General features: G+C 44.0%; 1 protein-coding gene across 7 annotated transcripts in view; it reads right to left on the bottom strand.

The window, feature by feature from the left end:
• The window catches only part of AGTPBP1 (ATP/GTP binding protein 1), a 206,716-nt gene that overhangs the window by 30,579 nt on the left and 161,474 nt on the right, over window positions 1-14,663 (bottom strand). For 6 of the 7 annotated variants that reach the window (XM_038769831.1, XM_038769830.1, XM_038769832.1 and 3 more), the window contains 2 exons: window positions 9,866-10,042; window positions 4,508-4,668 (listed from right to left, as the gene is read on the bottom strand). In XM_038769831.1, coding sequence (XP_038625759.1) covers window positions 4,508-4,668; window positions 9,866-10,042 — 338 coding nt within the window. Of the gene's footprint in view, window positions 1-2,524; window positions 2,901-4,507; window positions 4,669-9,865; window positions 10,043-14,663 lie in introns of all 7 variants that reach the window. The other variant, XR_005456615.1, reaches the window with a different exon arrangement.

Raw genomic sequence — 14,663 nt, 5'->3', positions numbered from 1 at the left:
ATTTATTTGGAGCCCTGGCAAATTTAGCATTTACCCTTTTCTAACTTATGAAGATTCAAATTCCTCTAAATCAATGAACCAAGTTAAAACCAATATTGTTCATGGAAATGCTCTCAATCAAATGGGTCAAAGAGTAACGCAAAAGGTTCTTCTGCATTTTGTGCCAGCGGCATAGCCTTGGGGAAAAAGCACAGCTCTGGGAGTTGAGAGACATGGGCTCCAATCCCAGCTCTGCTGCTTGTCTGCTGTGTAACCTTGGGCAAGTCACTTCACTTTTCCAGTCCTCAGTTTCCTCATGTGGAAAATGGGAATTCAATACCTGTTCTCCCTCCCTTCAGACTGTGAGCCCTATGTGGGACGGTGGCTGTGTCCCAGCTGATTATTCTGTACCAACCCCACTGCTTAGTAGAGTGCTTGTCACCTAAGTAAATGGCTTAACTGAAACCACAATAAGCATTATTATTATTTACCAGCCCTCCCAATGCTATGATACAACTCACTGCTCAAAACTAATAGTTGCAATGACAATTGATGCCAACAAGCAGAAAGAGCCCGGTCTTTGGAGTCAGAGGTCATGGGTTCAAATCCCAGCGCCGCCAATTGTCAGCTGCATGACTTTGGGCAAGTCATTTAACTTCTCTGGGCCTCAGTTACCTCATCTGTAAAATGAGGATTAAGTCCGTGAACCCCATGTGGGACAACCTGGTTACCTTACATCTACCCCAGCGCTTAGAACAGTGCTTGGTACATAGTAAATGCTTAACAAATACCATCATTATTATTATTATTATTACTATCCAAAGAAAACAGACTATCACTCTACCCTGCTTCAAAACCCAACTAAAATCACATCTCCACCAATAACAATTATGGTATTTGTTAAGCGCTTACTATATGCCAGGCACTGTCCCAAGCCCTAGAGTAGACACAAGGTAAGCGGGTTGGACACAGTCCCTGTCCCACATGGGGCTTGCAGCATTAATCCCCATTAATAGATGGGGATGTCCTGCCATTGCCTCAAACTCTGCTGTCCATGTCATTTTTTCTAAAAAACTGCTCGGCCCACATCTCTCCTCTGCTTAAAAAACCCATCCACCCCTGCATCAAACAGATATTCCTTACCATCAGCCTTAATCAATCACTGAATGGTATCTATTGAACACCTACTATGTACAGAGCACTATACTAAGCACTTGGGAAAGGATAATACAATGGAATGATTTCGCCACCGAACCCTAGCACACCTCCTCTTTCTGGCCTGGAACTCCCTCCCCATCTTCAAAGCTCTACTAAAAATCTTACCTCCCCCAAGAGGCCCTCCCTGATTAAGCTTGTGCACTTAGGTCTATACCCCTTACACATTTTGATATTCACCCCTCCCCTAAACCCACTGTATTTGCACATATATATCTACAGCTGTAATTTATTCTAATGTCTGTCTTCCCTTTCTTGTGGGCAGGGATCATGTTTTTATTATTTTGTATTCTATTGTACTCTCTCAAACGCCTCATGGAGAAGCAGCGTGGCTCAGTGGAAAGAGCATGGGCTGTGGAGTCAGAGGTCATGGGTTCAAATCCCGGCTACACCAATTGTCAGCTGTGTGACTTTGGGCAAGTCACTTCACTTCTCTGTGCCTCAGTGACCTCACCTGTAAAATGGGGATGAAGACTGTGAGCCTCCCGTGGGACAACCTGATCACCTTGTAATCTCCCCAGTGCTTAGAACAGTGCTTTGCACGTAGTAAGCGCTTAACAAATACCAACATTATTATTATTATGAAATCCCAGCTCAGGCAACTGTCAGCTGTGTGACTCTGGGCGAGTCACTTAACTTCTCTGGGCCTCAGTTACCTCATCTGTAAAATGGGGATTAAAACTGTGAGCCCCACCTGGGACAGCCTGATAACCTTGTATCTCCCCCTGTACTAAGCGCTGATGAGCACAGACATGTAGTTAACAGGAGTGACCGGCAATTGTGGATTGCTGAACCCTCTGTTATAGTTGCTGAAAATCACCCCATACCCAAGGTTTGTCTATCCCTTTAAGACAAGAAAACAGGTGTTCTGGTGTTGGTCTGTTTTCGTTATGAGATCCCTTCAGACCCAGGCCAATGGCAGCAAAGGGGGGGGGAAAAATGGGGGAAAGCCCATAAGTCAACAAGGACTCCCCCCCTGCCCCCATGCAGAGGTGTCTTGGGCGGATTCTGGGGATTTTGTCTTTTTCCCTCTATTGTCCTCTCCTAAGCCCTTCATATAGTGCTCTGCACACCGTAGCGTCTCCATAAATATTGTTTAGCGGTGGGCTGTGTGGAAAAAGGCCGAGATGGGGTTGGGGGGGGGGATACCAGCCGGAGTTTGCTGTGGGGGTGACCCAAGGTGTCACAACAACAAGCAGTTCCACTCAGCTCTGGGGCCCCTGAGCGTGGGGGATGCTGGCTGTGGGGGCGGGGTGGGGTCAACAGGAGCTGTTCTGAGCCGAGGGGGGAGCTGGGGTGGGGGTGGGGAACGGGGCTATGTAATACTTACCTTACCAGCCAGATATCAGAGCCGGATCCGACGTCGCGACCCCCGAACGGGTTGTGAATTTGGAGACGTCGAAAGCGGTGTTTACTGTTGCTCAGCCAGTCAGAAGTTGAGGATTTCCCTCCTTACGTCCCACCGCTTCTTCCTCCAGAATGGTCCCTGGATCCTCACCTTCCTCTCCACCCATACGGCCCCCGGGTTTGGGCTCTCCTCGCATCACGGTGAGACGACCGTTTCAGTCACCCGACCGTTCTGCCAGCCTTCGGCCTCTTCCCGCTTCCGTCCATCCTCCGTGTCGCTCCCCGGCTCATCTTCCTGAGCAGTCACTGGGCCGATGTCTCGCCACTCCTCCTGAACCTTCCAGCGGTTACCCATCTCCCTCCACACGGAGGAAAAACTCTTTAGCATCGGCTTTTCCCCACTTTCCATGGTGGCTCTCTTCACTTACTATTTCCCAGTGGGGACTCTCCGCTCCTCCCGGGATCTCCTCCTCACTGGCCATGCCTTTGCTCTTAACCCTCCTGCCATCTGACCCTTTAAGTTACGTAGTTTATTCCTAGTCGGGATCTCCCTCCCCTCCCGAAGCCACAACCCTCCTCATCTTTAAAAAGCTCTGAAAATTTCCCCTTCACCGGGAATACATCCCGGCGCTCCAATCAGACCAACACAACAGCCACCCTCGGCAGTTACGTACTTATGCCCAACCTCGGCCTTTTAAATGCTTACAGACGTTAAAGTATTTATTGTTACTTCATCTCGCCACATTCGTGTTTCAGCCCACTGCTTCCCTGGTTCTCCCTTCTGGCCCCGCTAATTGTAAATACGCTGTTCGTCTGTCTCCCTTACTAGACTGAAGCTCCTTGAGGGCAGGGTACATCTGTCTTGCTTCTGTGGTATCTCCCAAGTGCTTAATATGGTGCTTGGCACTCAGTACATATCACTGACAGAATAACTGAACAGACCCACTTTGGACAACTGGAGTAGCCGACTGGAGGGCCTGATCTTCCTAAAAGCCCACCAATTTCGGGGGGGGGGGGGGGACGGGGGGACCAAGTAATTCTGCCCCTAATTCTACATCAGAACCATTTTCTAGCAGCGACAACTGAAAGGTGGTTAAAAAGGTATTCAATACTTGCAGGCATTTACCCAACAAAAGGCTGGAACGATTCCATTCTGGACACCGGACAAATTTAAGGGTTAGTGGGAAAAGAGGAACCAGTCTAGATACAAGTGGTAGGGATCCACTTTCTGGTTTTTCTACTTATGGTGAATGTGTATTACTGTATTCTCACTGATGCCGGAGAGTCCTGAAAATGATACACTGCCTGGGCAGGTAAATTGCATTTCCCCCCAACCTCCCTTCTGGCTGTGGAGACTCTTCAAAGAAACTAGTTCAAAGAGACTAGTTCAACGAAAGCGTCACCCATTCTCCCATTGTCACAGCTGAGACCAGGCTTCTGTGGAGTTGAGCAGGGAGGAAATCTCAACTGGTTGTGGCAGCCTTTGCCTCCGCCAACTAACTCGGGCCTCTGAGAAGCTTGAAAAAGTCACTTGGAAAGCCCAAGCAGAAAGTTTTGGCAGAAATGTAGAGTCAAGGCCTGACGAAACCCAGAGAAAGCCAGAGACCTGAGGGAAAACAGCAGGTCATTGGCCTGAAATGCCAGAGCTTGGCTAACAACACAAGGACACGATAAAGGACGGAAGGACCAAGAAGTGTCATCAACTGAAAAGCGCTCTTCCTTCTCAGCATAAAGCCGTGGAGAGTTTAACTACCGCTAGCCTATTCTCACCTACCACGGTGGAGAATGGAGCCTGTGAAATGACCCATCTCAGTCAACTGAGATTTAAGAAAACATTATCTTTTTCAGAGAAAGTCTTACTGAAATTACAAACCCTTCTAAAATATCTCCACCCCTAAACCCACTTGGATGCTGTGGATAGGGTTGACATCTTTTACCATGCAACAATAAAGGAGGTTTGTACTACCTTGTCACTTTGCAGCTGGATTCAATCGAGTCCTGGTCTATGTCCAGCACGCTGGTAGGCAGAGTGTTCTCCAGGGGGGAGGTCGGTTTTTTCAAACGCAACAAAGCCACACAGAACTTGGCTCCCATTTCTTCTAACTCTCTGGTTCCAATCTGCAAACCCTAATGGATGAAACCAAAACCACAGTTGGTTGAGTACTCCATACTCTTCAACTCAATCAATCAATCAGTGGTATTTATTGAGTGCTTCCTGTGAGCAGAGCACTGTCCTAAGTGCATAATAATAATAATAATTGTGGTATTTGCTAAACGCGTACTATGTACCAGGCACTGTACTAAACGCTGGAGTGGATACAAGCAAATCAGGATGGACAGTCTCTGTCCCACGTGGGACTCACAGTTTCAATACCCATTTGACAGATGAGGTAACTGAGGCACAGGAAGTAAAGTGACTTGCCCGAGGTCACACAGCAGATAAGGGCAGAGCCGGGATTAGAACCCAGGACCTTCTGACTCCCAGACCTGTGCTCTATCCACTATGCCATACTACTTGGGAGAGGACAATGCAACAGCATTGGCAATCACATTCACAAGCTTACGGACTATGTCATCGAAAGATACATACATAAATGCTGTGGGGTTGAAAGTGGAGCGGATATCAAATGGCCAAAGCCACAGATCTAAATGAACTAAAGTTCCTGAAACTTGGTTTGAAAGCATAAGAGGAAAGTACAGCAGAGAAAACTAGTTGCAGAGACTGAATTTTGTTTGGCGGCTCACTGAACGGCATCAGGGTTGAGGATGGCACCAAAAAGTTGATTCTGAATTGATCAATCAATCGATGGTATTTACTGAGTGCTTACTGTGTGCACAGCACTGTACTAAGACCTTGGGAGAGGACAATGCAAGGGAGTTGGTAAACGTGCTGGTTGAGCCCACAAGATTTATCAATATCGCATTGCATCTAGGTCACAGGTAAGGCTGTCCATCCTGGCAGATAATTGTAGGGAGCTCCTTTCTGTTCTCACTATAGCCCATGCCATCCTTTATTAGGATGAATGGGAATTAATCTGGAAATATGTAGTCTTTGAGAACTGTCTTAAGCAACCAACTTGGGTCAGTTTAGACAAGTCTTTTGAAGGCTCTGATCCTAAGTTTCCCTATGCTACTGGAGGCTGAATGAAATAGTTCAAGTATGGTGACATAGAAACACAAGGCAGAACCTTAAGTGACTAGGATTTGGGGCAAAAATATAGCCTCAATTCTCCAAAAACAGTTTTCATTATGCCAAAGTGCAGACTTGAAATTATTAATGCTGGAATGCTCAAAAGAAACCCATCAAACTTAAAGATGCCGAAAGGAAAGCATGATACGAATGAACTATCGCAGTAAGGAATAAGTCTGCCATTGCTTTCTATTTCTAACTCTAAAGACAAAAACATTGTTAGAGAATAAGTAAACACATCAAAATATAATTCAAATCACATCTGACTAAACTGAAAATATAGGTAGTGCAGAATCAATAAGCCCATGGGTAGCACTGTGACATGGTGATAGATTTTTTTCCAGTGTGTGTATAAATATCTATACATATATACAGATATAGCTATAGATATATTAATATAATATATAAGCATATATATATACATATATATATATATATCCTTTGCTAAAAAGAAAAATGCATCTGTAGAAACTAAGGAAATTTGTGAAGACTGTAGCTCAGTCAATCAATGGTATTTATTAAGCACTTACTGTGTGCAGGGCACTGTACTAAGCCCTTGGGAGAGTACAACATAATGGAGTTGGTAAACACGTTCCCTGCCCACAGTGAGCTAACAGTCTAGAGGGGGAGACAGACATTAATATAAGTAAATAAACTACGGATATGGACATAAGGACTGTGGGGCTGAGGAAAGGGGAGCTTACTGTGTGCAGGGCATTGTATTAAGCGCTCAGGAGAGTACAATACAATAATAAACTGACACATTCCCCTGCCCACAACAAGCTCACAGTCTAGAGATCGTGTCATGACCATGACTATCTCACTGAGCGCCTGAAAAACCGTATCATTGCCTTGCGACTCAAGAGAGCAAATCAAGCTACTACTTACCCTTCAAAGCACATGCATTCATGGTAATAAATCCTTTGGTTTAAATAGAGTTTTTGGACATCACCCAGATGTTGCTAGGAAGTTCTACCTAAATGCTTTCATGAAAGCAATCATTTGGCTTTTTAACTTAAAATGGTTCAGACTTCCAGTAGCCTCTATCCGGATTAGATTGGAGTAATTAAAAAGAAAGCTCTTTTTACCGCCTAAAAGCAGCATTAAAAAAACATTTGATAGAGGGAAGGGATAATCATTTCTTGGCCTCTTGTTAGTCTCTCCCAGGATTATCAGCATTAATGAATTGAACGTATCCATTCCAAGGAGAACTATTCCTAAGGAAAAGCAGTGCTACGACAGTTAAATCACTATCTTAACCAATTGTACGTTTCTCCCACCCCCACTTCGGCCCTCAAGAGTTCTGCCAATGCTTATCAATCATTCGTATTTATTTATTATTACCTTCGCTGGTGAAGGTGATAATGAGGACAATTTTCTGAAAAGTGATCTGTACCTTATTACTTCTTCAGAAGAGATCAATTTAGACACTCTTTGGTTCTGTTCCTTAATTCTCTAAATAAGCACACCTAATTGTCCTTCCTAGTCAAATGAAGATGTCCTTGTGGGTGAAATTCACCCAAGGAGACGGTGTGTGGCTGAAACCTTCTGAGCACACCAAGTTCACACAAAGATGATCCTTTGTGGTGGTGTCTTATTTGTTTGCCTTTTGTAAGACAAAGAGGCCAAAAGGAAAATAGTGCCTGGCGGTGCGCATAAGATCGTTTTCAAAAATACAGGTGATTAAGTTTGTCTCTACAGTCGTATATTGAAGCTATGTGCTACAATCTGAAAGTAACAGTCACGGGGTAGAGTCGTGGTTTCTTTCTTTTTATTACAATCTGGGGGTCATCATTTTGGCTCTGTCGATGCCGCATTTTTAGATACTGATTATCGTACATTTCAATTTTTAATGCCAGCCATTTGGAAGGAATCCAACCCTCATCTGAGATCCCATTTGCGACAATCTGTTATCCGAGACTCTCAAAAATGTTTTAATACTGTGTTCATTAGATCCATATTCCCTATGGAGAAGTGCACAGAGAAGTACCCTGTCCACAGACTGACTGTGGGGGTGGGGGAGGACAAGGAATCTAGCTGTCGCCTGATTATTATTAATACTACTACTAATAATAATTATTATTATTATGGTATTTCAATCATACCTGTTAAGCATTTACTCAGGCACTGTACTAAGCACTGGGGTGGATACAAGCAAATTGGGTTGGACACAGTCCCTGTCCCATGTGGGGCTCACAGTCTCAATCCCTATTTTACAGACCAGGGAACCGAGGCACAGAGAAGTGAAGTGACTTACCCAAGGCCACATGATTGCTAGTCCATTAATTCCACCACATTCCCCTCAACTACAGGAAAGCTACAACCTGCTTTGAAAGGTTTATCATGCATCAGGAGTCTAAAATTGTCAATGTTCAAAATCCCCAAATAGGCCAGTTGCTGGGGTAGAAAAACTGGGCCAGAAGAGACCTATCCTCTCAGTTTTGCCTTTTCAGATAAAGGAAGAGAAGGCTTGGGGGTAGGGGGAAGAAGAATTTTGTGAAGCGGTTTTGACAATCACCTTTTCTCCCCAAGTTTCAGGACAGGGTTTGTGTGTCCTAACCTCAGTCATGGCAACTGAAGTTTGACCCAAGAAACAACTTCAGAACGGGCCTGATATTAGGCAAGTGCACTGTCTTTAATTTCAGGAAATTGAAAGCAGCAAACCTAGTAAAGAAGCTTGGTGTATAAATAACAAAGAAAACAGTACCATTTCCCTTTCATATTCAAATATCTATAATTTCCCACATACTGTAGAAAAGATGGATGAGAAAAATCTCCCCACTGTTTAAGTCACCAGGGTACTGTATTCGAGGATGTGACCTTGTGCTATTCAGCCTGCTATTAATTATGATAATATCCATGGCATGTATTAAGCACTTAATGTGTCAAACACTGTACTAAGCACTGATGTAGATACAAGATAATCAGGTTGGACACAGTCCCTGTCCCACATGGAGCAAACAGTCTTAGAGTCTAGAGAAGAAGCATGGCCTAGTGGATAGAGCACAGGCCTGGGAATCAGAAGGACCTGGCTTCCCATCTCGGGTCCTCCTCTTGTCTGCTGTGTGACCTTGGGTAAGTCACTTCCCTTCTCTGGGCCTCAGTTACCTCATCTGTAAAATGGGGATTAAGATTGAGAGCCCCAAGTGAGCCAGGGACTGCGTCCAACATGATTAGCTTGTATCTGTCCCAGCACTTAGTACAGTGCCTGGCATATAGTAAGCGCCTAACCAATACCATAAAAAAAAGAGGAAGGGAGAGCAGGTATAGAATCCCAATTTTATAGTTGGGGAAACTGACTCACAGAGAAGTGACTCATCTAAGGTCACCAACAGACAAGTGGCAGAGTCGGGATTAGAACCCAGGTCCGTGCTCTCTCCACTAGGCCAAAGTGCTTCAGGTGTTCATAGGGAAAGCCTAATAAACACATTGAGAAGCAGTGTGGCTTAGGGGGTACAGCCCGGGCTTGGGAGTCAGATGTCATGGGTTCTAATTCCGGCTCTGCCACTTGTCAGCTGTGTGACTTTGAGCAACTCACTTCACTTCTCTGTGCCTCAGTCACCTCATCTGTAAAACGGGGATTAAGACTGTGAGCCCCATGTGGGACAACCTGATGACCTTGTATCCCCCTAGCGCTTAGAACAGTGCTTGGCACATAGTAAGTGCTTAAATACCATCATTATCTTCATGATGTCTACTCCTGGCCACATTTCTACACCCAGCGTAATAAGACAATGGATAAATTTACCGATGAACGCTTGATGCCTATGGATTGATATGTACTACCAACTACCAGTTAAAGCTCTAAATAGCCCCAAAATGCCTTTTTAGAATCCGGCTGTAATGCTCTCACCTGTGATCGTGGAGCTGGAAGGAGCCTTGACTTTAGGCCCCAGAAGCCAAATTTTACCATCAGAACTCTATTTAAATACCCTCCAGAGCAGTCAAACTCTAGCAAAATCAGCCAAAGTGAGGAAATCCTTGAAGTCGGATTAAGTAATAAAGAGCCGGCTTCCCAGACTGCTTCCTTTACATTTAATAGAGTGTTTTTACACCACAAACAGGAGGCGAGAAAAATTGGCATTTCAATTCTCTACTGAAGGCCGAATTTTTGAGTCCATCAGATTGTCTTACCTTGTATTTTCCCTGGTCGCAACCACACAGCGTGCTCTCCATGGTGTAGCTTCTCTTTACTCCTATTTCTCGCCAGACAACAACACGTGCAGTAGATTCTTTGGACTTCTCCACCACAAAGCTGCAGCTGCTCATGCAGAAGGCCGGGGCGATGTGACTCAGAATCTTTGGTAAATTCTATGGAATGGTAATGTGAAAAAATACAGTCAGAGCTTCTTCTTTCCAACGTGAGGTGCCTGCAGTGTGTAATAAAGAGCTCTATATGAAACTGGGACTTACATTTAGAACTCTACTTTTCCTCCTCTCTCACTAGGGACAGAGTTTCTAGCCCAACTGAAGAAGTACAATATCACGCATCCCAGATAGGGACAACTTAAACCATCATAATCGGTGGTATTTATCAATGGTATCAAGTGCTTAGTACAGTGCACAGTAAGCACTCAATAAATACGACTGAATATTTATTGAGTGCTTACTATGTGCAGAGCACTGAACTAAGCTCTTAACAATCACTAGTATGCTGAATCCTCTGGGGATAGATCCCAAAAAATCCTATTAGGAAGAGTGAAGACAGACAAAAACTGATGCCAGACGGGATTGGAAAAAGGGTGAAAGTGAACGTGGAGAAGTGCTTTGCCAGTTGGGAACTTCGAAAAATAGCTAAATCACAAGCAAAACCTTCCATCGTTGTTCCTTTTCCCATCTTTCCTGCCTAAAGGAAAAAGTTAGCTCTGTGACTCAGTATTAGAAATAATCAATCAATTAATGGTATTTATTGAGTCCTTATTGTGTGCAGAGCATTATCAATGGTATTGAGTGCTTACTGTGTGCAGAGCACTTTACTAAGCACTTGGGAGAGTACAATACAACAGAGTTGGCAGACATATTCTCTGCCCACAATGATCATACAGTCTAGAGGGGGAGACGGCTATTAATATAAGCAATTTATATTACATAATTTATAGAACTCTCCATGAGTGCTTTGGTGCTGAGGGTGGGGTAGAATGGCGTAGCGTGGCGTAGGACATGGGCCTGCGAGTCAGAAGGTCATGGGATCTAATCCTGGCTCTGCCACTTGTCTGTTGTGTGACCTTAGGCAAGTCACTTTACTTCTCTGTGCCTCAGGTCCCTCATCTATAAAATGGGGATTAAGACTATGAGCTCCATTTCGGATGGGGATTGTGTCTAACCTGACTAGCTTGCATCTACCCCAGCACTTAGTACAGTGCCTGACACATAATAGTGCTTAACAATTACCATTAAAAAAAGGTCTACGCTATGTCCAAAAAAAACTCCACTGAGCCTCAGGCCTCCCAACGGTGATGCCCAACTGCCGAAATGAAGCACCATAATGGAGAAATTCAACGCCACTGGCTCTGTCCGGGACATGATCTAGAAATATTTTCCGGGGCTGCTAACTCTGCTAACGCATGCGCCAAAACTTCCACCCTTTCCGGCACTTGAATACATTAATTCTGAATTTCATCCTAAAACTTATCTTAGTTAAATTTAAAATCAAATTATCCATTATATTTCCACTGGAATAGGTTCGGGCTTTTAAGCCAGTTTAAGTAGAACAAAACCGAAATGAAAAGCCTCGAATCTTGTACGGGTTCAAGAAGGCATGCTCCCAGCCCCGCATTCTCAATGGCTCCCCATTACAGCCACCTTGGGATCGCCTCATGCTAGAAATAGCAGAAGGATGAGAATAATAATAATATTCATTATGGTATTTGTTAAGCACTTACTATGTGCTTAGAGCACCAGCGTGGCTCAGTGGAAAGAGCACAGGCTTTGGAGTCAGAGGTCATGGGTTCAAATCCCAGCTCTGCCAATTGTCAGCTGTGTGACTTTGGGTAAGTCACTTCACTTCTCTGTGCCTCAGTTACCTCATCTGTAAAATGGGGATTAAGACTATGAGCCCCCCAGGGGACAACCTGATCACCTTGTAACCTCCCCAGTGCTTAGAACAGTGCTTTGCACATAGTAAGCGCTTAATAAATGCCATCATTATTAGGTGCCAAGAACTGTTCAAAGCGCTGGATACAAGGTAATCAGGTTGGACATAGTCTCTGTCCCACATGGGGCTCACAGTCTCAATCCCCATTTTTCATATGAGATAACTGAGGCCCAGAGAAGGGAACTGACTTGCCCAAGGTCACACAGCAGACAAGTGGCACAGCCAGGATTAGAACCCACGACCTGACTTACAAGCCCATGCTCTTGCCGCTAGGCCATGCTGCTCCTCTAAGGTCTAAGCAGGGAAACCTGGACCTGAGATAGGTGGAACGGCTCCAAAACTATTGCTTAGAAAACCCAACAGATTGAATGCAGGGCCAACAATTTGCTTGGTGATTTTTTTTTTTATATTAATGGTATTTGTCAAACACTGTTCTAAGCACTGGGGTAGATACACATTAATTAGGTTGGACCCAATCTTTCTTTCATTCATTCATTCGTATTTATTGAGTGCTTACTGCGTGCAAAGCACTGCACTGAGCACTTGGGAGAGTACCATACAACAATAAGCAGACGTGTTCTCGGCCCACAATGAGCTTACAGTCTAGAGCAGGGGGAGACAGACATTAATATGAATAAATTACAGTCCCCGTTCCATGTGGGGCTCATGGCCTAAATAAAAGGTAGAATAGGAGAACTGAGGCCAAGAGAAGTGAAGTGACTTGCCCAAGGTCACACAGCAGAAAAGTAGCAGAGCCGGGTTTTAAACCCAGGTCTTCTGACTCCCAGGCCCGGGCTCTTTCCACTAGGCCACACCGCTTCTTGTACTCTCAGTGATTTTAGAGCAATGTAGGGGACAGGTTCCAAACTGGCATTCATTGCATTGGATCGCATCCATTTATTTTCTTCTAGGAGGGAAATATCATGGCATTTAGTATTCTAAACTAATTTATATGGGCATGACATCGCAGTGTTTTCTGTCCCAAACATATACACTGATGGGCGTGTTAGCGTACATAAAAGTATACTGAGCATTATTCCTTCAATCATATTTATTGAGCGCTTACTGTGTGCAGAGCACTGTACTAAGTGCTTGCCTCTGGTACTATCTTATTTTTCCTTTATCATTGTGACTGTGGGAAACTGAGAGGTTAAAAATGAAATGAACCGGCTTTCGGACGGACGCAATTTTGAGGGATAATCCTGGTGGTAGCAATCCCAAATTTCTAATGCTCAATGTATGGCTATTAAGAAAGTCTAATACCACGCTAGATCTGATTTCCATAAATTGTATGAGTAGAAAAGGCTCCAAATTCGATTTAATCTATGTTTGGAAGCAGGATCTGAGTGTCTTGGACGCAGTTATTCAACAGCAAAAACATGAGGGCTGTGAATTTGAATGCACCACTAGGGGGAACTACAGTTTCATAGTTTTTTTTTTTTTTTTTTAAAGTAGGTAATATTCAAAACATCACCACATAGCTTGACGTATTGCCATTTTATCTTCATCTAAAAGTATCCATTTGCTAGCAATACTATCTATTCATTCAATCGCATCTATTGAGTGCTTACTGTGAGCAGAGCACTGTACTAAGCGATTGGGAGAGTCCAATATAAAAATAAACAGACACATTCCCCGCCCACAGCAAGCTTCTTGGTGTGGAGTTAGCTCCTTTAGGGAGCAGCACAATATAAGCCATGAATTATCCCTAATGATAGTAATATGATAATAATAATAACAGCCATGATAATAATTATGAGAAGCAGGGTGGATCGAGGATGGGCCTGGGAGTCAGAAGGACGTGGATTCTAATCCCAGCTCTCCACATCATAATAATAATGATGGCATTTGTTAAGCACTTACTATGTGCAAAGCACTGTTCTAAGTGCTGGGGAGGATACAAGGTGATCAGGTTGTCCCACATGGGGCTCACAGCCTTCATCCCCATTTTACAGATGAGGTAACAGACACAGAGAAGTTAAGTGACTTGCCCAAAGTCACACAGCAGACAAATGGTGGAGCTGGGATTTGAACCCATGACTTTTGACTCCCAAGCCCGCGCTCTTTCCACTAAGCTGCGCTGTTTCCCATGTCTGCTATGTCACCTTGGACAAGTCACTTCATTTCTCTGTGCTTCATTTACCTCATCTGTAATATGGGGATTAAGACTGTGAGCCCCATGTGGGATAGGGACTGTGTCCAATCTGATTAGTTTGTCTACCACAGTGCTTAGTACAGTGCATGGCACACAGTAAGTGCTTAACAAATAACATAAGAAAAACATGTCATCGATAGATTGATCCATCTAGACTGTAAGCTTGTTCTGGGCTGGGAATGTGTCTGCTATACTGTTATACAGTACTCTCTCAAGAGCTTAGTACACTGCTCTGAACATAGTAAGTGCTCAATAAATACATGACTGACTGGTAAGCACTTAGTCCAGTAGGCTGCAGCAAGTGAGTGCTCAATAAATACCAGTATCACACTACTGGTGTGGCGTTAGCTCCTTTAAAGAATGGCACAATATAAACCATGACTTATCAATAATAATGATAAAAAATTATGAGAAGCAGCATGGTCTAACGGATAGATTCCAGGCCTGGGAGTCAGAAGGGCCTCGGTTCTAATCCTGGTTAGTTCTAATCCTCACCATCAAGCGCTTAGTACAGTGATCTACACACAGTAAGCACTCAATAAATACGATTGATTGAATGAATGTAGTGCATTTTTTTGGAAAAATGAACTCACTTTGACACTTTGAGAAATGCCCCAGGAACTAGTCTAGTTAACTTTACTTATTTTTCCTGAAAAGAGAGGCAAAGATTCTTTCATTTCAAC

This window comes from Tachyglossus aculeatus, chromosome X4, assembly GCF_015852505.1.
Source record: "Tachyglossus aculeatus isolate mTacAcu1 chromosome X4, mTacAcu1.pri, whole genome shotgun sequence".
Taxonomy (NCBI): Eukaryota; Metazoa; Chordata; class Mammalia; order Monotremata; family Tachyglossidae; genus Tachyglossus; species Tachyglossus aculeatus.
The sequence above is the reverse complement of the archived record's forward strand: the minus strand, read 5'-3'. Positions and strand labels throughout refer to the sequence as shown.